At 36.4% G+C, this 24,964-nt stretch overlaps 1 protein-coding gene across 3 annotated transcripts in view; it reads right to left on the bottom strand.

Annotated features, from left to right (window-relative positions):
* Positions 1 to 24,964, bottom strand: part of LOC150084874 (SPARC-related modular calcium-binding protein 1-like) — a 250,366-nt gene that overhangs the window by 104,702 nt on the left and 120,700 nt on the right. For all 3 annotated transcript variants that reach the window (XM_090375607.1, XM_090375609.1, XM_090375608.1), the window contains exon 5: positions 11,633 to 11,884. In XM_090375607.1, the coding sequence (XP_090231733.1) occupies positions 11,633 to 11,884 (252 nt within the window). The remainder of the gene's footprint in view (positions 1 to 11,632; positions 11,885 to 24,964) is intronic.

The raw sequence follows: 24,964 nt of genomic DNA, 5'->3' as shown, positions 1-24,964 counted from the left end.
GTGAAACCACGAGAATTCCAACAATTGACCCAGATGCAATTCAGAGAAAAGCATCACAAAAAGAAGTAGAGGAATGTTGCGATTATTCAGGAAGAATAGATATGGAAGCATCACTGTACAAACTGCAGAATTTAACGAGTCGACCGGAATCGTGATCTCAAAAACAAAATGTAAAGAGTCCCACAGCTTGTGTTAACATGTGCTGTGGACCGTTTAACTTTCAGTTGAATTTACCAAGCAACAAAAGATTGTTGTTGGTGGTGTTTTTTAGGCGCATCAGCAACTTAGGCCATATTGCGCTGTATATAATATGTCTGTAAATTGTGTGTTCAAGGGCAGAAAACAGGTTTGCTGTTTTCTGCCCTTGTGGGTAGCACAGTTGGTATAATGGCCGTCCTCCCATACACTGAATGGAAAAGTTCGAATCCCATCAATGACGCTAGAAATTTTTCACAAAGTGGCTGAGTTAGTCACTCTCAAGCGAAGGTGAATATACATTTTTTTAAATCTGGGAAATGGGTTTTCCTTCAGCAAACAGCAAATCGACCGCAGAACGCGATTTACAGACATATTATATACGGCGAAATATGGCCTAAATTACTTATGCGCCTAAATCCTACAACAACAACAACAACTGTTTGCTGGCCGAAACACCCGGGAGAAAAACCATGATGCCCTCGGCTGAGACCGACTGATTCAGCCATGTTGTGAAAAATGCCCATAAAAATTCCTTGCGTCATTGACGGGATTCGATCTAAAGTCTTTTCCACCCGGTGTGGGGAAGATGGTGATTTTACCAATTGCGCTCCGTATGAGAGCACAACGGGTAATGACTGTGTAAAGAACATACTGGACAGTAGCTCAGTGGTCAAGCGCGAAGGTATATAAGTACACGTGCTTTGAGTAACCGGGGTTCAAGCCTGCGACTGCTAAATACGGTGCAGTTTCTTGTATTCTTTCGATTTTGTGAATTTCCTCTCTGACCATATGGTCATCCCGGAGTATAAACAGAAAAGTTATTTATTTTAAAACTTAAGTGGAGGAAAAATTCACGCATCACGTTATTATAGTGCTATGCACGTTTGGCATCAGTCATCTGAACAATAAAATCCATCCTGTATCGTGGCAACCATTAAAGGAAGAATTTTAATAGCTAGAACTTCTATTTATTCTTAAAAGAAAGATTTTAGAATTTTGGAGTGCCATCAATTAGTAGAGCTCAACTGCGCTTGTTTTTCTCAAAGATATCCTTAATACAGTTTGTTATACTTACATTCTAGTAAGAACGCATTCTAGCTCTTAAAGAATTCTTCAGAATTGGCCCTTATTTCTTGGTGTAGAATTCTCTTAATGTTCCAACTTGAAGATAGTTTGTAGTACCTTGTATACTGATGACCAAAAGTTAAGCTGCGACCATAAAATCTGAGCCCTCAAAATGTTGTTCTTGTTTGTCTGCTACCAAAGCAATTGAAGCTATGAGGTGCCAGTGCAGAGTGTCTATAAATGATTGTATTCTATGACCTGCATTCCTGTTTATCTGGATAAGAAATCTGAGTTTCGTATCCAGAAAAACAGTACTGCCCGAGACTGAGACAATTGGCCAAGGTGTGAAAAAGGCCCATAAAATTCCTTCCCTTCTAGACGGAATTAAAAACTATGTCTTTTCCTTACGATATGGAAGAGCAGTGATTGTAACCACTGTGTTGCCTGTGAGGGTCAGATATTACGAAAAAACGTGTTCTTACCAAATCATCCGTAAAAGAGCATTATTATAAGATTCAATTACACTGAGGTGGTGGATATTGCAAATTACAATCTGTGGTAAAGTCATCCTTGTTAAGGGGTTATACTGATGTGGAATAGTAAATCTTGAATTCTGAAAGCTTTAGCCTCCTTAGACTAGTTTCTAGAATGGTAATTTCCAGTTCCAGAGAACATCTTATTTGTTTTCTGGGACTTTTTCAAGCTTTCTTTTATTCTGCTCTTATCAGATGAAGACAAAACTAAATCAAGTCTGCCTGATCGTGGAAGACAAAGTACTCTTCCATTTCACATGAGAACCGTCTTTCTTGTGGGTTCTGTTTTTCGAAACCGGAAAGCGACATCGGCAGGGCAATATTGTCAAATTTTGCTTGCAATTCGATTATCTGTTTTGTTTTTCCTTCGGTGTTTTAGCTTAGATGCGAATTGATCGTTGTCAGATAACCTAAAACAAACTATTGGTACTTTGAATGTATACATATGCTATCTGGCCTACTCTGTATGTTATAATACCGAAATAAGATTCTTGTTTTATGAAAGGTTGACACTGGATAATATTTGCATAAATGAAGAATTATCTACAAAATACATCTGCAGGTTCTGAAAAGGAATTTGCTTTAACGTGTCAGCAAAAGTTCTTGTAATTCATGTTTTTTTTTGTTTTTTCTGGCTTTCAGAAACTTGTTGACGTAAGCATTGCATTTAACTCCATTGAATTATGATTTTAGTCACTCTCACGTTGATTTGGATACATTTTATCATGTTTTATACTGTATTACTGCAACACTTAACCTTCATCGGAAATGACTGGAAAATTACGCTTGTAAACTGCTTTTTTATTTTATTTTGAATACTTCAATTCACTTTTACGGTTGACTGAAGTAGTAAAGTGTAGAGCATCGATCGTGTAATTAATTTTACCTCCCGTTTGAAGAGTGATAAGAAAACGCAAAGGCTGTCACAAGGAATATCGTTAACTGTTGATTTACGTGTGCTGCTGCCCCTCTTGTTTGAACACACCCAAACAATTATTTAGGTTACATGCATGCAAGTGATACAAATAGCACCTAGTTGGTTTAAAAAAAACAACAAAAAAAAACATGTCTCGCATTTTAAACCAAGAGACAGGCATATAATTTGTGACTTTAATTTTGTTAAATTACTGTGATTAGATGATCAGTTTGAGCATTCAGTAGCGTTTGCCGCGTTGCATGCTAGACAGGAGACGAAGTTAACACGACATATCAGTAAATGGAAGTGGGCAAAGGGTCTTCCTGGTAAATGGAAAAGGTCAGTAAATATACTGTCTAGTGTGCAGTCCATAACTAATAAGTGATGGGAGAAACGGAAGTGATTAAAAACGGCAAAGATACTTGTCACTTGAAACTGCCTATCAGCTTCAATTGACAAGCTGATAACCGACATCTGAATGATTTTTGCAGTGGAAGTTAAGACTTGCTATCGGTGGGCATCACTTATCCTGCCCAAAAAACCAACTCTTCATTGACAGTTGGTCTCCAAAAATGCCTTCATCGCTAAACACATGATCATTTCGCACTGGGTACAAAAGTGTACAGTATTTTATTACGCTTCAGTGCTTCCACCAATCCAAGGAAAGTATTTGATTGAAAGGTTTTTTAACTTAAAATTTTTGCTTTAAAATTATTATTCAAATTAAAAATTTACCTTAAAATATTAGACATTTACGATATCCTACTTAGCATTTTAAGACGCTCAAAAACCGGTTGAGCATACTTTTAATATAATTAAATTTAAAAACATACTCGATAGCAATAAAAACAAACATTTAAATAATTAAATTCTCGAATTAAATATTAATAACGTGTGAAATGAGAATATAAATTTTTGGTCATTCCACAATGAAGTTATAGTGGTAATCTGTTACCACTCCTTGGAAGTTACGCTATGTACTGTATGCAGAACGTAAGGAAGAGAGATGCACTTTAGTATTCAATAACACCTAATTATACAACTTGCAATGAAAACAAAACATACATTCTTGTCTTTGCAATAAAATGTGTCCCAAAGTAAAGCACGCTCTGCAAGTCTTCTCTGTGCACACTACACTCAAATGGAAAGTGATTTTTCAAAAGAATATTACCAAATATCGACAAGTGCTTGTTGTGTACTGAGGGTTATAATTCAATTAATATGGTCCATTCTATCAGAAGCGACTATTCCACTAATAACACTAATCGTCCTTTTTTATATCTTATACGCATTTTTATTTTCAAGAAAATGAAACGAAAGAAATACATTTGAAAGATAAAAGATACTCATTTTCAAGTTAACGTAACTTTTCAGCTTTAAACAAACGTGATATGGTTGTTACTAAAAACTGTAATGGTTGGCATAGCCCTGCCAAGGTCGGTCCATAAGTAATGCTTCTTCGGCCAAAAAGTATAAAGAAAACAGATATAAAGATGAAATTTATATCATTTATTAAACAAACACTGGAAGCATGTACACATTATTCGTTGTATCTACTTTGTTCATCAATATATGTTTACCATCGTTCTTTCCAACTCAAAAATGTTGGTAAAAGAATTGTCACTGTCTTTTTAAGCTCCTCATCACTCAAAAAGTATTTTCCGCGAAGATATTTCTTCATATGTCCAAACAGAAAACAAATCAGATGGAGCCAAGTCCGATCTACATGCAGGATAAGTTTTCGCGGGCAGCACAGTTGTTATAATCACCATCCTCAACACGCCAAGTGGAAAAGGCCAGGGTTCGAATCCCGTCAATAGAAACTTTTATGGGGGATTTTTACACACCGTGGCTGAGTTAGTCGGTCTCAGGCATGGACAGCAAGGTTTCCTCACTCCAGAAACTCGGGATTTCGTCCAAAAAAAACAGATAAAGCAATCAACTTGAGAATGTACCCAATTTGTGGACACATATTACCCAGAGAAAATGAATTAGTTTTCCGGTGGCGCTAATATGTGGCGCTGATAAGGCGCTGGTGGCGCTGATAAGGCAAAACTCCCCGCCCTTGGTCAGTAGTTTTCAACACAGTCATACGGGCAATGCATGGCCTGGTATTACCATTGTGTAATATGATTTGGCGTCCTGTTAGGGCCTTCTCTTTTGTTTTATAGCCCTGGTCAGTCTATCAAGTTTGGAAATATCTTTCCCTAATTATAGCCTGATCTTTCTCTAAAAAAATCAAACAAAATTGGGCCTTCTGTGTCCTAAAACAATTATTTTCTGATAATCTGGCAATTCGAGGATTTTTATTTTTCTAAAGATGATGGATGTGTCTATTTCAGACTAACGTTTAGAACAAGGGTCATAATGGAAGGTCCAGGTCTTATCACCTGTTGTCAGGCCTTTAAAATTTTTTTCTTGAAAATTATTGCACTCCTGTACTAGGTCTTGGCAGATCTCCTTCCTGGAGAGTTTTATTTCTCTTTTTACCAGCTTGGGTACCCATTTTACGCATATTTTCCTGTAATATAATGTGTCTAAATAGTTAATGTACTTCTCTTTGAACACCCAAAGTGCTTGCATTATTGCATATGTGCTTACTGTCCTGTCTTTTTTGGACAATTTCATCCAAAATCTTAATGTTATATTCAATGCACACAGGCTGATTATCCATTCCTTGGCTGGTCACAAATGTCAGTGACTCCTCCTTTAAAACTTGCAATAGATCTATGAACATTACTTATATTAATACTGTACTGTCTTGTTGCTATAATTTCCTTAGTTTTTGACGAATCCGAACGTGTGAGTTTTCTTCTAACTCTACCATTGACCATTGGGGAAACAGACATCAATTTGCCTATTCATAACTTCATATGTGTAATAGACAGAAACTTTTATTTCAGCACGCTTATGTCTGAATATCTATACTAGCAATATATATATAATTTTATTTGAGGAAAATATATAATATATATTTTCCTAAAATAAAACTTCAGTTACAAAACTGTTTTGTAACTGAATTACAAAACAATTGTAGCCAAAAAGGCATTACTTGTGGATCGATATTTGTATAATTAATTTAAATGCCATAAAGGAAATTTTTTGAGCAGTGTACGTCCAATGTCTCATCGGGGGGGATGAGCCCTCATTACTTTTCAAGCACGCAACGAATTTTGGGAAGGGCTTTTTCGTCGTTTGTCCATCAGCTGAAATGGAAGCCATGCAGTATGCCGTGCTCTTTAGAAAGCCCTAACGTTTGGAAATAAACTACTTGAGGCTTTATGATATACACACCCAGTCAAATTATCAACCTCTCAAAAAGTGTTCAGTCACTAGTCAAAATAAAATGGACTTTAATAAAGAGATTAGTAATGTGTGACGCTACTTTTGGCCCGGACAGCAGCACTGATCCTTCATGGAAGACTTTCGACTACATGACAGTAGCAGCTATAGCAACCAACTGGAATTTGGGAGTTAATCTTCCTTCAAAGCAGTCACCACCGCAGCAGTCGAAATTGGGCTGTACTGGTAGAGCCAGTACAGCTCATTTTGATTCCAGCTCATTCCAAAAGTGTTATATGGATTCATATCAGGACTTCGGGACAGCCACACCAATTCGAAAACTTCGTTTTCCTAAAACCAGAGGCACACAAGCCTGGGATGGAGCATTAATATTAGGGTGGAACATGAAAGGCCCAGTTTTGCAAAGGTGGAAAAGCGTGTGAATGTTACGGAGGTATCCAAAATGGCAATATAGGATGCAACATCGAGGATTTAGGCACTAGAACCAATAGTGCCAGTCCGAATCACGAGAAGTAGGCCAACATCATGACCCTTCCTTCTCTGAACCTCGCTGTGTTGGATGATTTACTGTGGTAAGGAGGGTTTTTCTTACATTCACCAAATCCAATCTTGACTATCAAACCTGAAGATAATGCAGCCATTTCTTCACAGTGTCATTATTGACTTCAGAAGGCTCAAATTATCTTCTGTAGCTTCCAATGTGTGTGTGTGGGTGTGTTAAGTTCCACACTGAGGTTATGAAGAGTTAGTATATTGTCTCTGTAACTGCGTGTGTTCTTCGGTCAATTTTCTGGACAAAAAACGCAACATTCCGGGAACAAAAACCGTGCACCCCTTGCCTGAGACCTACTAATTGGGCCACTGGGGAAGAAAAAGCCCATAAATTGCGTCACGAGGGGATTCGAACTCAGGCCTTTTCCGCAGTGTTCCCTGCACACTGTTCCTTACCTTCCTACTCCAAGCTTGCATCGTTCACTTCCTTTGAAGGAGTGAATGAATACTTTAGAGGGGTAGTGTATTTTAATAATATATAACTTTATCTGTTAAAATTACTGAATAATGTTCATTAAAGGTTAATAATTGACAAGAAATATCAAGAGCCAAGAATGCCACAGAAGTTCTAGAAATGGCATGAATACATAATTAAGTTTTATTAACACAAGGCTTAACCTTTCATTGTTACCTTTATTACCCAATTCGCTTTATTTATTCTATAATTATACGTAGACATATTATTATTTATATATTTACAACATTTTGACAAGCACGTATTTAATTTTTAACGGAGTAGTTCAGTACAATAAATGCTGAGCTATGAATATTAATGAGGGGTGTGATTTTTATATCGGCGATAGGGCTGTTCGCAACTACCGGTTTCAGCATCCTACAAGTCCTTCACGTAGAAGGCAGTTTGCATAAGGAAGATGAATTCCAGCAGTTCATGCAGGAAAAAACACTCAAAGCACTTTAAATAGTAAAGCTTTACAGAGTAATCTAAAAGGTCTTTACACGTGATAAAATTCGGTAAAAAAGAGAAATCTTGTATAGAGGGAAGAATAATTTTGGATTTGAATTTTTTTTTCCCGGATAAAACAGTTAGCTCTGCTAGTATGGACTGCATATGTGATATTAGATCAAATGTTAATCACTTTTCTTAATACCACAAGATTTTTTTTTCTAGATTTTTCTAACATAGACTAATAAACAAAATTATCCTATATTTTATAATGTTAACCATTACGAAATATGAACTTATATTTCAATTCAACTAATGTAGAAATTAAAACCAGATATATTTTAATTAGTATGCATACTTTTTATGATACTATATTCTTTGAAGACTTCTTGGAAAATTCATCGTGATCTTATGCGGTATTCAGGCCTTTTATCACGTGACATCTGATAGATAGGCTCAATGCGTACGGCATGTGAGATCTGGAAAATGGTTATTGACATCCCCTCTGTTCCCCTCGTGGGTAGCCCAGTTGGTATAATCACCGTCCTCCACACACTGCGTGGGAAAGATCCGAGTTCGAATACCATCAATGACGCCAGGAATTTTTAGGGGTATTTTTCACAACTTGGCTGAGTTAGTCGGTCTCAGGCGATGGAGGGTAACATGGTTTGTCTTCTGGAAACTCAGTTTTACGACCAGAAAATAGTAAATCGACCACAGAACACACGCAATTTACAGACATATTAGATACGGCGCAATATGCCCTAAGTTGCCGATGCGCCTAAAACCCTACAACAATCAACCAACTCCTTCGTTGTAGTTGGTCACATTCTACCCAAGCACCACTTGTCAAGCAACTATAGATATGCTCGTAGGCCTTCAAGGAGAGAGTAGTACGATTAGAAATGCAAGATGCAGCTATCGACAGTGTTAACAGACTTCCAGCGCGGAATGATAAGAGGATGCCGCATAAGCAATCGGTCTACACGTGACATTTCACGGAACTCAAGATGTTGACGACTGGTGATGTGATCTGCAAATGGCAGCAGACTGGTGCCGAAGCCCTCACTAAATGACCGGGAAACTTCCGAAGCTGACGGAACTGACAGAAGAAACCTGCAAAGAATCTACTACTAGGAATTCAGGTCGACGTTGTCGCAGCATGCAAAAAGGCCGCCGTAGCCTAGTGGTCAGGCGCGCGGGTGCATAAGTACACGTGCCTTGAGTGACCGGGGTTCAAGCCTGTGACTGCTAAATACGGTGCTGTTTCTTGTATTCTGTCTATCTTGTTAACCCCTCTGACTGTTTGGTCGTCCCGGATTATAAACAGAAAATTTATTTATTTTAAAAGCCTCAGTGAGACGACTGAGACACATGTCAGCACCAGTACAGTGCTTTTGCAATTGTTTGCATTCAATTATTAACTTTATTAAACAACTTCCGTCGTTTAAGAATTATTTAAGAACTTTCAATCAGTTAAATTGCGATAGCAATTTCTAAAACCATTTTGCCGTTTTTAAAGTTAAAAGAAATTTTGGCACTTTACTTTGAGACACATTCGAAATTAATTAATACATATTTTGAAATCAGCATAATGAAAAGTATATTTTCACAAAAATATTTTATCTTGAATATTTAAAAGCAACAATTACCATTCATATACTGAAATGTTAAACACTCTCAAATAAAATTATAAGGCACGAAAAGAAATTAAAAAAGATGGAGTCAAAATTAATAAAAATGCAGACATAATTTGTTACTCTTTTAATCAATTATTATCTTCTGCAGGGTGGATAGGGAGTATATCTGTTGAGAGAAAGGCTCCATATTATTTATTTCTCTTCATTGGCTCCTAATTATACTATATATATAGCTATTTACTTATGAGTTTATGAACAAAACAATACAGAACTATAACATAATAACTGGCCTAAACTGAGTTGCGGGTGATAACAGATAATCACAATTCTTTAACCACCCATCTAGCTATTATCAAAAATATTATACTTGAAGAACAGCAAAATCAGACCGTAAGACCATCCGACAGATCACATCTTAAAAAATATCAAAAAGTAAAAAAAAAATTAAAAATATGGCGATATTTGTATCCAGATACTGTTTTATTAATTTCGCTATTTTGGTGCTTTAACTTGTTTTTATATTATCTTTCTGATTTTAGAACTGCAAGCTTTGTGTTATATCATATATTTGGAAAATCATTAGATGGTAGTCCAACACGGCAGTGAGTTTAAGATTGCGAAGCTTTCCCATTCGGTTAGGCTAAGGAAACTACACGATCCTAAAAATAGCACCATTTGGGATTTATAGCCAAATTCACCGTACCTCACCATAAAGGCTAGGGAAAAATTCTAAAATCTGCTAAACCAGACTGATCTGGTATTCTTCTCATTGGCGCAGCCCATTTACCATTTGGAACTCTAGTGATTGAAAACATTAGTTTTTTTTTTTGGTGGTTGTTGGCGCATCGGCTTCTGTGGCCATATTGCACCTCCCAAGGTTTTTGCAGTACTTTGATCCAAGCCCGAGGCGAGAATCGAACCCGCGACCTTTGGGTTGCCAGGCAGGTACTTTACCCACTCGGCTAGCCCGGTCGGCTAAAAACATTAGTGCAATTGGTCTTAAAACAAAGGGTTTTTCGTAAACTCCATCGACATTTCATAAAATTCTGTAAAATAGCAGATCTCCGTTAGAAAGCATTCATAATGAAGCATTTCCACTCATCTGCACCCAATAAAAATGAGCAATTCATAGATCAAAAGATGCAGATGAATTTAGGAAGCCTTCAGTATTGAATTAAACTTTACAGATGTTAGTATTTTATGATATTCTTCAGAAGCATTTCTGTTTTTTGACATATACGCACGCAGCCATATGTTAACAAACGACACCCTCCATCTTTTCTAACTTCCAGATGAGTTTATTGTGCAGAAACCCCATGTTGAAAGTGTTTGGAAATATTTTGGGCCACAGCGTTATTGTCTCTTATTTTACTAAGAATGTGCGTGGCTTTCATTTTACCCACAAACGCACTAAGAACAAGTTACAACGCTGTTTGTTGCTGACTTGCAACAAATCTGTCGCTTTAGGAACTTGTGAATACAGCGATGGTTTCAACAAAACAAAACCACAGTACATACTACAGTTACATTACTTGCAAGTATCCTTATACGAGGAACGCTCTTTGATCTTAAGCTATCAGATGCACACCAGTCAGAATTTTGAAGGCACCTGTTCACTGTAATCCAGTAATCAATGTTCTTCAACTGAAAAAGAACAAGATGCAGAATGACGATCATATCACATATTATCCAAATATAACGGATAGTACCTTATGTTGATTGGTTGTTTAGAAATTGTTCGCCATGGCAGTTAAGGCTATGAGACATTGGTGGGCATGTAAATTGCATGAATCTATTGTTTTTCTGGATAAAAAATCGGAGTTTCCGGGAAGAAACTGATGCAATCCTCGCTCAACTAACCATTGTGATATTGTTACTGTTACTTATTTAACATGGAATACTAATTTAAGGTAGTATGTATGCCGTTAAGCTATATTTTTAAGAGTCATACTCTATTTTAAATTTTTGTTCAAATCATTTTTGTAGATATTAGATTAGAAGAAAACTGCAACACAAAAACTGATGAGTTTCTTTGTCCTTATTAAATTTTGAATATAAGCAATAATTTTATGAATTTAATATTTTTAAAAGGTGGCTTAAATTTTTGACATGCTCTAAAAAGTTAAAAATATCAAATTATTTAACACATTTTGCAGCGGATTTGTATATTGCTGTACTCGAATAATGACATGTGCTAAACCGAGTCCAAGTGGAGTTCTAGTCAAACAAGATTTACAAACCTAGAAATATCATATATTTTGTTGATTTACAGAAGAGTATAAAAATATCAACAAATACACGATATTTTATTTGTATCGTTATTATTATTATCCTGATTAATCGATACTTTTTGGAAAATTTGGTGTGGGGATCATAACCTAATTCTACAGAATGATTGGTTAGAAAAGTAAAATTTTATGAACAATCATTCAGAAAATGTACACCTATTTTTGTGTGGTTAGCTATTTATGTGAGAAATTTTTAACTGTAAAATATTACTTAAAAGTCTCGATTTACTTACTTTTTATGTCAACTCCGAGACAAAGTGTCCACTCACTGCGAGATATTTTCCTATCTTGGTCTAAATCGCAATATTTCGTAAACGTTTTAGCACAGGGTCTTGGTTTTACGATTTTCTTCGCCATTCGTCGCAAGTCCCTCACTTCTTTTCTCTTCAGGAAGCCATCGCTATTTTTATCCAGCTGATCAAATTTCCACTGTATCGCTCGTTTCTCCTCTGTGTCAAGCATCAGATCAGGGAGAGCACTTGGCGCTGGAAATGAAATACACATTCAATTGTATGGTTAAGCACCTCGAATTACTTTGTCTGAAAACTGTAATCCAGAGATAATTTATTCACTAAACACCAAATCCAGATCTCGCGCTTGAATAAGTCCATGATTTTTCAATTTTTTTTAGAATTGAGCTATTAATTGATCATTGGTCCATCTGTAATTGACGATATTAACAATATATAATATGACTTGCAACCATTTTCTATAGACAAGTCAAATTTTAAATTGAAGGACAAAAAGCTCAATGTCTTTGAAAGGATTTTTGCCTTTTCATTTAAATTTTGCCTCGTCTATAAAAATGACGCAAATTCTATTATAATGATATTTGCAATGACCTTAATTATGTAATATTTAAATGATCTTAATACTGATTTTAACATCTTTACTGGAATGCGTGTTTAAATACGCGTTCCAGTAGAGCTGGCGAAATATAAGGTACAGTACAGCTTATCATCTGAAGCACCACGGAAGATCAGTGTAGAACTTGCATGAGTATAAAGATGCATCTACAACCTTAGATAGCTAATAGGCCAAAAGAACAATGGACACATGACATTACACTCCACAAGATCCATATACTTTTAAATCTCCGGCCTTGACAGAGTACTGTCTTCACCCACAGTGAAAAATACGCGGAAATGGGGGAACCCCTGGTGCCGTTAGACAATGAACACACTGTACACTATATCTTAGATGGCTGCCATTGATGTACTGAGCTCAGTAAACAGAACAAAATTATCAAATTCCTTTGGGAAGGAGACAGTAAGCCTGAGCTTTATCGGTGTTCAATTCCAGGAGGCCACTGTTACGGACTCAAGTGTTTGAGTGGCGCAAAGGAGCACCTTGGAGCCGACAAGTTTCGCATCAGGGATGAAGTTAAAAACTGTCTGCTGATTCAACCTGTAAATTTCGAGCGAGGCCACAAGAAGCTTCCACACTATTGACATCTTTGCACGATGAAATAAGTGGACTACGTTGAACACTGGTTAGCAATATGACGTGTCGCTTTGCTTTGGAAATCTATCCGTTTCTAAATATCCAGATAGATGCGGAATCACATTTATACTTAGTGTTTTGCAAACTTAAAAACAGATGACTCTTTCGAATGTCGCATTGTAGCGGGTAATCTGACGACACAATACTGGCTGAAAATAAATTGTGCGAAGAGAAGATAAAGTAAATATGCGACAAAAATATTTTGCAAAAATATTCATCACGAAGTTGTCGTAATAAAAAAAATGCAAAGTAAATTACGATTCAATTTCATAACACTGTTATTTTAAAAATTCATTAATAAGAAATTTGAAGATCGGCGCTAACGTACTTTCTTTTATTTGTATATTTTGCTTTTATCATTTTTCATTTCCTGAAATGTATTTTTATCAAGAATAATTGTTTAAAACTTTGTTTTTGAGCAATAATAGATATAGATGCACACTACGGAAATGTCAGCAATCTAATTTTCAGTAATTCCACTTGAAAGTAATTCACGTACTTAATTTAGAAGTGTTTCCTCTTTTTAACAATAACTCTTTGAGAAATACCACTTATGTCATTCTCAAAATGTATTTTACACTTTTATTTTCATTATAAAATAGCTTCAAATAAAATTTCATTAGTCCATGAGAATTCAAAGACCATTAAGTTGTAATTTACAAGCGGCCACCACCGTCTCACAGTTAGTGAGGAGAAAATTGTGTGAATACATTTGTATGTACTTTTGAGTTGTTACTGAGTATGTAACTTTCTGGTATTCTTTAATCGGTTTGCTTGCTACACAGGAACCAGATGACCCAGCCCGAGATCGATTAATTCGGCTACTGTGCGAAACAAAGCCAATAAAACTTGTTGCCGTCTAGACGACACTCGAAGCAAAGCATTTTCCATTTGGTGTGGAGCGACAACTCTCATAAATACTGTGCTATCTGGAAGGCCTATTATATAATAATAATAATAAGAAGAAGAAGAAGAAGAAGAAGAAGAAGAAAAAAAAGAAAAGAAATTTATCGTTATTCTCGTTATTTACATTAACTTAAAAAAATACGCTAATCAACCCTCTAACACCAACGTTGTTTTTAAAATTGATCGCAAAACAGAACCGGCAGCAGCACCTGTTATTAAAGATAATGCAGAAATTGTGTCCACCAGAGTCTCGTATCTGCATACGAGAAAAAATAGGATTTTTGGAAGTACCGATTAGAATCGCAAAATGGACATTAAGAAAAGCTGATTTAATACTGTGGAAATGTTATCATATAACTTAAGTAGCAACAAACTAAAGTCAATTATCAAATCAACATACTGTATTTAATTTCCAGATATGTTAGTCTACATTGCTTCAACTTTTCTCATGTTCTGAAAAATCTCAACAGATAAGAAAAAAACTTTCCAAAGAATTTTTTAAGTTGGAACTCGGATGCAAACGGGGAACTGCTATTTATTTATAGATCAACTCCGAGGAAATTCACGGTGACAGTGTCGCAATTCAAGAGACGAATGTCTTGGTGAGGAATTTTTCCTTTTCGAAGTCATGTTTTGTTCATTTAGATGTGTTAAACTGTCAATTTGTCTAAATAAGAAATACGTATAATGCTATTCCAGTACTTCAAAAACCATAAACTGGTTCACTGCATATGAATAATGACGGAATATCAGACATTCTTGTGTTTATCTTTTATTCCTTTTATTAATGAATTCTGATAGACATTATATGGTTCTGCAGTTACCCAAAACGCAGGAATTTTTACATCAGTGCAAACATTCTATACTGAATATTTGCAGAAAACAAGATCTTTTGCAAAAAAAAAATCTTTCAGCCACTTCGATGGACTACATTCCTAAATCTCATTTTACTCAATAATGTTTCTGCAGTAAGATGAGGTTAATTTTATAAATCCAAACTTTTTTAAAAAAAGTAAAAATGTATATTTGCAAATGTGAAACGGTAAAAGGTATCCGAACAGATGTACTTTTAATAACTCTTAAACTGAAGAACAAAAGTTTTATTTTTCTTAATTAACAGACTTAAACAAGTCTATTAAAATAATAAAATATATGCTCTGTTTCCGAATTAACAACTTGTTTACCAAGCCAGTCACTTCACTTCTTAATTCGAAATTCTATTTCAGTAAAAATCAATATTCTGGAAAAACATTTTACTGAAACATTAATGAAATAACGAATCATCCCGTAGCGAAACAGTTATTTGATTTTGGCTTCCTATATTTTTTAAATATAACCACACTGATCAATCCACTATCGTTCAATATTTTCGATTTCTTGATGCAGTTTCTTCTTCTTAATGTAAGTTTTTTTTTCTGCCTTGAGAACTAGTGATAAACCTGCCGATTCTATTTTCTACTAATAAAAATGCATCCGTCCTTATTATTTGGAAAATTTCCGTTATTTGAAAATGGTGTTGTTACTTTTTTGAAATTATTCTTTACTATCGGAGTTCTATCGCAAGCGAAGGACTTCGGAATACACCGAAAAGGCATATTTTTTATAGGTGACAAATTATTTTCCTAAGGAGGATTGGAAAAATCCCAGGTTGTTAACTCTGTTTAGATATGGTCATTGATCCGAACTGCCTAGTGCTGTTTTAACGAGCAAAGGGCATCAAGATTATACAAAACGTTTGAAACTAATCATGTGCAGCTTCTGAAGGATAACAGATGCCATTTTAATAAATTAACAAAAAAAGACATCCGTATTTTTTGTTAATGCACAAAAAGAGAACTGCACCTTGACCTTTATTTTCTCCCACATCTTCGACATGTATCAACGGAATTTTTTAATCGATGTGTGACCGCTAATAAGACATCTTTCACTAGAATTATAAAGCTATCCCCCTTAACCGACCGCGGTTAGCGAGGGATCTCTTTATGAATCACTTTCTTTCAGGAATTATTGAACTTAAGAGGCTTTAAAAAAGGATAATATGACTGTTTAAACAAGCACAGTAATCTTCAAAACATTACGAAAACAAGTCCAAAATACGATTCCGTTGAGTGCGTCATGAGAGGGTACAGAGCGTAAAAAATTTCTTCTCTCTCTCTCTCTCTCTCTCTCTCTCTCTCTCTCTCTCTCTCTCTGCAATGCCTTACTATAATTCCCCCACCACACACCCCGCTCTCACATGATGTATGGAAAGCGGGAGAAATAACTTTCGAGTTCTTTTGTTTAGAGAGGCTGGGCCAAACATTAAAAATAAAACGCGGATTGTAAAAATGTTGGATGCGAGTACAAATACGCGATTGCAAGGGATTATTGTACTGATTAAGCAAATGTCACTAATACACAAAATATTCACTGATAGCATCCAGAAGATTTAGAACCAGTAAAATGAATTTCCTTTTAAGTATTTCTCCTAGAGTGAATATTATTGACAGCAAAGTCCGCCGAAAACTATACTGTAATTTATAAAATCAAAATACTGAAATATAAATATAGGTGGGATCGATGATTGGTTTAAAATAAGAGCTGAGGTAGTTAAGATCATACGGCGTGAGTATATGGTGTCTCTATAGTCTGCTTATTCTTTGATTGATTTTCTTCTTTTTGCGGGATGAAAATCGAAGTTTCCATGAGAAAACCATGTAACCGTTGTACAGAACTACGATGTGAAATCAGCAAATTCAAAATTTTGCGATGTAAAAAAAAAAAAAAAAAAAAAAATCTCTTATACGTTCCGTCTAAAGGGGAAAGAATAAAGGGTCACTCACCATGATGGAATATGCACAGTTTGCAGCTACGTTGAAGCAAGCTCTATTGTCCAGGAGTTGGCCCACGGGTATCGGGAGTGCCAGTGTCTTGCAATAAAACATGCTCTTACACCATAACACTGCCTTCATTGCCCCGCAGCTCTCCACGAAGAATGGTAAGTCGGTGGCTTTGTTATGTTCTTTACAGCCTTGTCCTACTATCCTCATGATGAAAAGAAGACCGGGATTCAGTTACGGTGATCCTTGACCCACCGCAGACACCGTTTTACGCAAATAATCGCGTTTGACTGTTTTCTACTACCGTAGGTTAGGCTGGACAAAGTCTGACACATCGCGAGACTGGGCAGCTGTTGCCATAGTGCACAACTGTCTCATCTCAATGGTCGGTAATGAACTGATACACAGACAGAACGCATTTGTTCTTTTGGATAAATGCGATCTGTCTGTGTACCTCTACATCTCTGACCATCCTCTTGTGCTTAAGGGCGTCGACAACTTGTTTCCATCTACATGTTTTTTGTTTTCCTTTTTTTTTTTTTTTTTTGGCCATTAGCCATTTATCGCCTTAATGTTTATGGGTCATGCAGTCATATAAGCGCCAACCCTTAAGGCTTACTATCACACCACATTCAAAATGGATTAGGTCAAGTTGGTTGCCCGTTTTACAGTCAAAAATGTACCGTAAATTCTTATTGGCTATGTTCGTTAGCAACCTATAGATACCACTGGACAATGCCAATTAGAAATATTCGATTTCCTCTGGGAGAAAGGTTCCCCTTTTTATCATTAATACTGTTAAAATACAATGCATTTTGTTACGTTTGGCTTTTTATGGTTTTACGATAAAATCCTAACAGATTAATAGACTATTTGAAATAATCATGGAGCCAAATAATGCATACATTTTTATGCTAACCATCAGCCAAATACTGTAACCATTATACGCCATTTAATGGCTAAAACTGCATGCGGATATCTCTTCAGGAATCTGATTTCATTCAAATAAGAAAAACATTAAGATATTAAATATTAGGATACGAGGCGGGGAAGGATTTTACCCGCACTTTTATAAATCGTATAATTAATTTAGTTCATAAATCGTACATTATCGTTATAACGTAGGCTTTATAAAATAGCAATCGTTTGGTTATCACAGTAATCCATCAGTACGAAATAAGATTGCGTTTGTCCATGTTTCCAGTTAACTGGAACAACGTATTATCAAATTATCATGTGTTCGAATAGTACAAGACAATGGAGAATGGCTAATGCATGAAGAACGAAGATCACAAAGCAAGGCTAACATGATGCGACAATCGCGTTGCCTAATGAATTCACAGGTGTAACAGAAGTCGATATCCGATAGATGCGCAAACAGCTGTCACTAGAGCAAAAGAAGACTATGAGTTCATATTTCATCGGTTCTGAATGAACGATTTCGGATGGGGAAGGATATGACTTGTTTAATGACGGGTGTTTTATCGTAATCATCGATGAAACATTGAATCCATCAGCTTTCTTTCCAAAGCAAATGTATGGAATGAGACTCATATTCCCACCTCCACCGAAAACAATTCAAGAGCATTGCCTTAGCAAAGAATTTATACTTATTATCTTAATTTCTTCTCACTGTGTTTTTTTTTTTTTTTTTTTTTTTAAATTCCATTACGGGTACTGGTGCATGAGGTGGTTGGTTCTGTCCGGTTACTTTATTATTATTAGTTTTGGTCAAGGAACTTTCTATGGAGGCTCTTTGGCACCATGCTGGTGATTGACACAGTGATAGGGATGATCACTGCTTGTTCCGTATGTCATATTTTTTTTTACTTTCTGTCTTAAGTCTGTGATCTTTCTGATCTTTTCCTCGTAGGTTTTCTGGAAGGTTGCTTGTGATGGGTACCGCTATGTCGATCAGGTTTCTTGGGCTTTATCATATTCTTGGGCTATATCCCTATAGGTTTCTTGGGCTTTATCATTTTCAGAAAGTTGTAATTCCTCTTCGATATCTTGGTCTTGAGCAGTCTGCAGAAGCTCAAACTGTTCTTACGTTCCAGTACATACTGCTTTTTCTCCTCTTCTGTTATCTCAAAGACCTTCGTATTATTTACTCGAGTCAGTTTTTTTCTTTTCCTTTCCTACATCTATATCAAGTGTGCATCTTACCATTCTGTGATCACTTCCAACATTTACCTTATTCAGGACGGTAACATCATTCTGTTAGTGAGGATGAAGTCGATTTCATTAGTTGTTAATCCATTTGGACTCTTCCATGTCCATTTTCTGTTCACCCTTTTCTTGAAAAAAGTGTTCATTACTGACAATCCTTGAGATTCTGCAAATTCCACGTCTTTCGCCTCTTTATTTTCTTTCACCAATTCCAAAATTTCCTATAGTCCCCTTTCTTCGCTGTTTTGTCTTTTTCCAACCTTAGCACTGAAGTCCTCCATAATAACAGTGTAGTGGATTTTCTGCTCATCTAGAAGACCCTCAATTTCGGTGTACATTTCTTCAACCTCTTCATCATCATGGCTCGATGTTGGTGAACAAATCATTATAACCTTTAGCTTGTACCTCTTAGAAATCTTGAGTATTAGTCTTGACACCCTTAGTGATGTACTTTTAAATTCCAAAATGTTTTTTATATCTTTATGGACCAGAAAGCCAACTTCACCTTTGCTCCTTTCACTGTTTCCATTGGCGTACAGCAGATTTCCACTTGATAAACTTATAAGTGATTCGTTTCTTCTTCTTGTTTCGGCCAAATCGATGATATTCCAATTCACATTTTCTAGTTTCTTTTCCAGCTCTAATATCCTGTATTCACTGATGAGCGATCTTACGTTGTAACAGGCCAAGTTCAGTTTCCGTGAATGTCAGCCTGGTCGTACCCAGAGATTTTTAGCACCCTCTGCTTCCACTCTGATCCCATCGCTGCCGTAAGAGGGGGGGGGAGTGAAAGCCGCTGGGGACTGAGGGCCATTTCTTCGTACTGTCATATGCTGGAGGGTTTGGTCTTTTCCTCTTCACGCTGACCAGCCGTCTTGAAGAGAACAACCCTACACGTTCGTTGCCACTTAAGTGACGTAACAGGGCTTACCATCGAGAAGGCGTGCATGAGTGGATTTTAGGGAGGCAGGCCAACCGGACTTCTCCTAAATCTTCTGTAATAGAAAGATATTGGATCCATCAGTGCTTTAGACTGAGTGTCTGATAACACAGAATAGCTGTTCCCCTCTAAGCCCCCATAACACGAAAACTGGCAAGGCTCTTCACAAAGTGCATTAGAAAAGGTGTGACGCCTAAGGAGTGGAACAATGCAATCATAGTTTTGCTGCATAAGAAAGGAGATAAATCAGAAATTGGAAATTATAAACCAATTAGCTTGTTATCCCACTTCTACAAGTTGTTCACAAAGGTCATTACTAACAGATTAAAAAGAATACTTGATGAGAATCAACCGAAAGAGAAAGCTGGCTTTATGACAGGATTCTCAACTGGATCACCTTCACGTAATATCACAGCTAATGGAGAAAGCAAATGAATATAAAACACCATTATGCCTGGCATTTGACTCCATACAGCATAAGGCAATGTTTCGGGCACTGCAAAGACAAGGCATAGATACCCACATATTATGATTTTGAAGAAAATATATGAGAGTGCTACCTCCTTTATTAGACTAGACAAAGACAGTAGGAAATTTAAAATCGAGAAAGGAGTTCGACAAGGAGACATACTATCTCCGAAGCTGTTTACTGCTGCCCTTGAGAAAGCTTTCAGACGATTAGACTGGTCACAGAAAGGAGTCAGTGTGAACGGAGAGTACCTAAACCATTTACGATTTGCAGATGACATTGTGGTCATAAGCCACGATCCCAAAGAATTAGAGGAAAATCTTAATCAGTTATGTACAGTTAGTAAGAATTTTGGACTAAAGATGAATATGGCTAAAACAAAAGTAATGATGAACAAGTATGCCACGGAAAGGGAAATAATGATTGAAGGAGCAGTAATTGAAAAGGTGGGGTCATATACTTATCTGGGACAAGTTCTTAGCTGTAATAATGATAAATGGCTGGAAGTCAAGAGAAGAATAAATTTTGGATGGATAGCATTCAGCAAATATAGTCACATACTGAAGAGAAATATCCCAGTTTGTCTGAAACGCAAAATAATGAACCAATGTATACTCCCCACGATGACTTATAGAAGTGAAACTTGGGCACTCACCAAAAGAATGGAAGAGAAGCTGAGAACTACACGGCGAAGAATGGAACGAATTATATTGGGAATCAGACTGTTAGATAAGAAGAGAAATACATGAATTAGGCAGCAAACTCAAGTAAAGGACATTCTTATCAAAACTAAAGAACTAAAATGGTCTTGGGCAGGACACATAGCTCGAAGACATGATGATGTTGATCAGGTAGGTAGTATATTCCTTCTTGTCAGTGAAGGTTGCGTCCGGTCTGTTGTGCTGTTTCATCTTGTCCGTTCTTATAGCGCGGGCCCATTACAGCTTGTTGGTTGTTGTAGGATTTTAGGCACATGATCAACTCAGGCCATATTGCGCTGTATATAATATATCTATAAATTGCGTATGTTCGGCTGGACGAAAAACCCAAGTTTCCGAGACAAGAGACCATGCTCTCTCGCTTGAGACGGACTAACCGGCCAAGTTGTGAAAAAGGCCCTTAAAAATTCCTCGAGTCATTGACGGATTCGAACTCAGGGTGTGAGGAGGACGGCAATTTTACCAACTGTGCTACCCAAGAGGGCCCATTACAACTTGTGGATAGAGTTTTGTAGGCTCTTTGTGGGTACGGTCTGAGGTTCGTACTTGTAATACGGTATTATTATTAGACGAACAAGTTAGTGCAAAGCATCATTTTAGTTTTTAGTAAATCACAGAAGTACAATTTGTATGGTATCGTTTTTGTTAAATCTCATATTGTGAACGCCTTCACAACGAGTTGCCTGTTATTGCACTACCTCGAATAAGCAACGCTTCCCCAATATACCACGGCGGATACTTCGAAGAATAAGTAACATTAGTCTTGTCTACTGGGGACGCGCTGCTTATTCGCGCAATAACAGGCAACTCGTTGTGAAGGTATTCACAATATGAGATGTAACAAAAACTGCCATTTCACCTACTTCGGTGATTTACTACGAATTAAAACGATGCTTTGCACTAACTTGCTCGTCTAGTAAATTTCCCGTAGTCTGTGGCTTTCAGCCCTAAACCCTTTTTTTTGGAATTTTATTATTAAATCACTTTATCTACAGAAGCATCATCCCTGAATAGCTTTTGACGGAGGGCGACTACCATACTATGGGAAGATTCAGAACTGATAATTAAACATAAATCATAGATTAAAGTTATTGATTCCAGCACAGATGACAAGAAATATTTATATTTATAGAATATTGATAAAGTTTATTTACAATTTGCAAGAAGGTTCAAAGTTAATCGTAGTGTATATAGTTTTAAGTTCAAACATACTGTCACATAGTAACAACAGGGTTTACTTGGTTCATCCTCAAATGGTGGACTTTTACTTCACTCTGATAGCTTTTGTGATATAAGCCAATAAACGGTTCAGAACTGAAGACAGGTAAATATCTGATTTTGGATTTACATTCTTTATGCTTAGTCATGGCAGTTTCTATTCAAGGAGTAGCAAATTACAAAAAGAAGCATTATTTGCTGCTAAAGCTCACCTAATTTTTTAAGTTTGGTGGACCACTGCGTGTTACAGGAAATGTAGTTTTTACATCTTCCGTGAGCTAGAAATAAGCTTTCTGGGGGGTGGCCTTCTATGCATTGACAACTCCTTAATTTCGTAAAATAATGCTGGTTACTACTTTGTTGTCATAAAAAAAGCTCTGAAACCAATCTCAGAAAGAAGCGACAAAATGTGACAACACACAACTATTTCGCTCTCCATGCATTTTTTTTTATTAACAGGGTGTTAGGGCAGTTGCACTGATTGAAAATACAAATTTCATTTGTTTTGCATGAAGACCACGCCATTAATCTCAGCAAAGAATGTCAGTTTTTAATTTTTTTATAATAAAAAATTAATAGAAATACACGAACCGTGTTTCATATATTTCTATTAATAGTACTATTACTACTACTATTAATAGAAATATACTACTAGTAGTATTAATAAAAATAGTACTAGTAATAGTACTTTTCAATTTTCGCTATGATCCTACAAGTATTACGTGCGTAAGTAATACCTCACCAAAGTCTTAGAAACCAAATCTCAGTACTGTATTTTGTAGAGCTTTACGTACCTCTGAATACAGTTTAAATTTAAGGCATGGACTCAAAGAATAATCTAGGTATCGACTTTAATTACACTGACATAGTGATGATAGTGGCGCTTCTTCCTTCAGTGATAAGGGTAGCGGACTGCGTGCTGTAACGTTCTAATAAGCGCCCCAAATTTTCAGTGGAATTCAGATCTGTAGACTTGGGGGCGGAGAAGTTGACTGAATCCATCCTCATGTTTCTCAAACCACTCAGGAAAAGTCTAACGCCACGGTCAGTCGAGTTATCATCTCGAAAGTGGCGATCTCTTTCAGGGTAAAAATGAAATATTTCAGACTGTATGTGATTTGATAAATATCTTAAATATGTTGCAGGCTTCTTTCTGTCTAATTTCCAGACATATTTCTAGAATGACGCAAACGAGGACACAAAGATTCATATTAAGAAAAGACAATTATAGACCGGATGTAATAAAATCGCTTTTGGTCAAAGGGTAATCAACTATAGGAGGTTTCAAATATAGTAGTGTATATAGAGTGCTTTGATTTTAATTTCAACATAATTTAATTATTTCGAATAACACAATGAGAAAATCTGATTTACACCCTTTTTTTTTTTCATTACACTTCTTCAGAAGAGTAATAAAAATTAATTGTCATTTCTGAAGTCTCGTAGAAACAATATTTGACAGTGATCAATTAGCCCTTACCTTAAAGATCACCTTTTTATCTTATTTAATCGGAAGAATTAACGCGCAGTGGCAGAGTCCGAATTTTCATCTGATGTGTCATAGTTATATCAATGATCCTGATGCAGTGATAGTTCCTTTCTTTTCGTAACCTAAGAAATAACCAGCACATTTTTTGTTTTTCAAACTTCTATTTGATGAAGAAAAACGATTTCAAATTTTTTTTTTCATCCGTGAAATATTAGAGATATCTCATCAATATTGAAAAATTCCTCAATCGATTCCTCAATCAATTCAATTTGTTTACGAAATATAGCATCTGTATACTGGCCATAACTAGTTATCAATGTTGAATATATGGCTACAGTGCTTATCATTAATCATTCGTTTAACAAGATGTAAGCCAACGCCCAATATTTCCTAACATTTTTCGCTGGTCCCAATACTCGTGCAAAAGTAAGTATAGTCGGCATATCTAAAGATCCGGAGATGTTAAGGCCCTGAGGCGGCAGTATATTGTTTCTATATTTGAGTGTGCTTTATTTGCGTTGGACGAAAAATCGAAATTTCCAAGAGAGAGAAGAAATTATGCAGCTCACGCAAGAAACGATTAACTTGGCCACGGTGTAACACTTACAGATACAATATGCTGACACCTCATGGTCTTTGATGCGTCTGCATTTATTGAAAATAACTGAAACTGTAAGTTCTGTGATAGGAATTTCAAATATAAACAAACAGCTGGAAATCAGGGGCGCGCTTCATCAGATTTTGAGTTAAGCCCACTAAACACTTTTTTTTTTTCTACGTCTATGCCTACAAAGGACTGCCTACCAAATAACATTAAACTGATTTGTTTTTTAGTTATAGAGTTATCTAAAATTGTGCATTTTACACGAATACTTTCACCATTGCTTTCATTAACTCTCCCCACCACTCTTAACTATGCATGTCGCTTTCTTCTACAAAAATAAGTGCCCTCGAGGATCGCCTTTCTCCCCACACCGGGTGGAAAAGACTTGAGTTGGAATCCCATCTAAGACGCGAGGAATTCTATTGGTCTTTTTCACAACGTAGCTGAGTTAGTCCGTCTCAGGCGAGGGTAGCGTGGTTTTTTTTTTTTCTCCCGAAAACTCGGGATTTTCGTCCAGCAAACAGAAAATCGACCACAAAACAGACGCAATTTACAGACAATATTACCTGGAGCGCCTTATTCGCTGATGCTCCTAAAACCCTACTACAACAACAACAAAAATAAGAACTAATGAACAAATAGGAAGAACAAGTCACTAAGCGCTTCGAGAGCCAGAAAGGGAGGCCCCCTTTCTGGCTCTCGAAGCGCTTACAATTCCTCTTTTCTTTA

The sequence above is a fragment of the Mastigoproctus giganteus genome, chromosome 6 (genome assembly GCF_048544385.1).
Source record: "Mastigoproctus giganteus isolate SK-2022 chromosome 6, ASM4854438v1, whole genome shotgun sequence".
Lineage (NCBI taxonomy): Eukaryota > Metazoa > Arthropoda > Arachnida > Uropygi > Thelyphonidae > Mastigoproctus > Mastigoproctus giganteus.
Note: the sequence above shows the minus strand (reverse complement) of the source record. Positions and strands in the feature narration are given on the sequence as shown.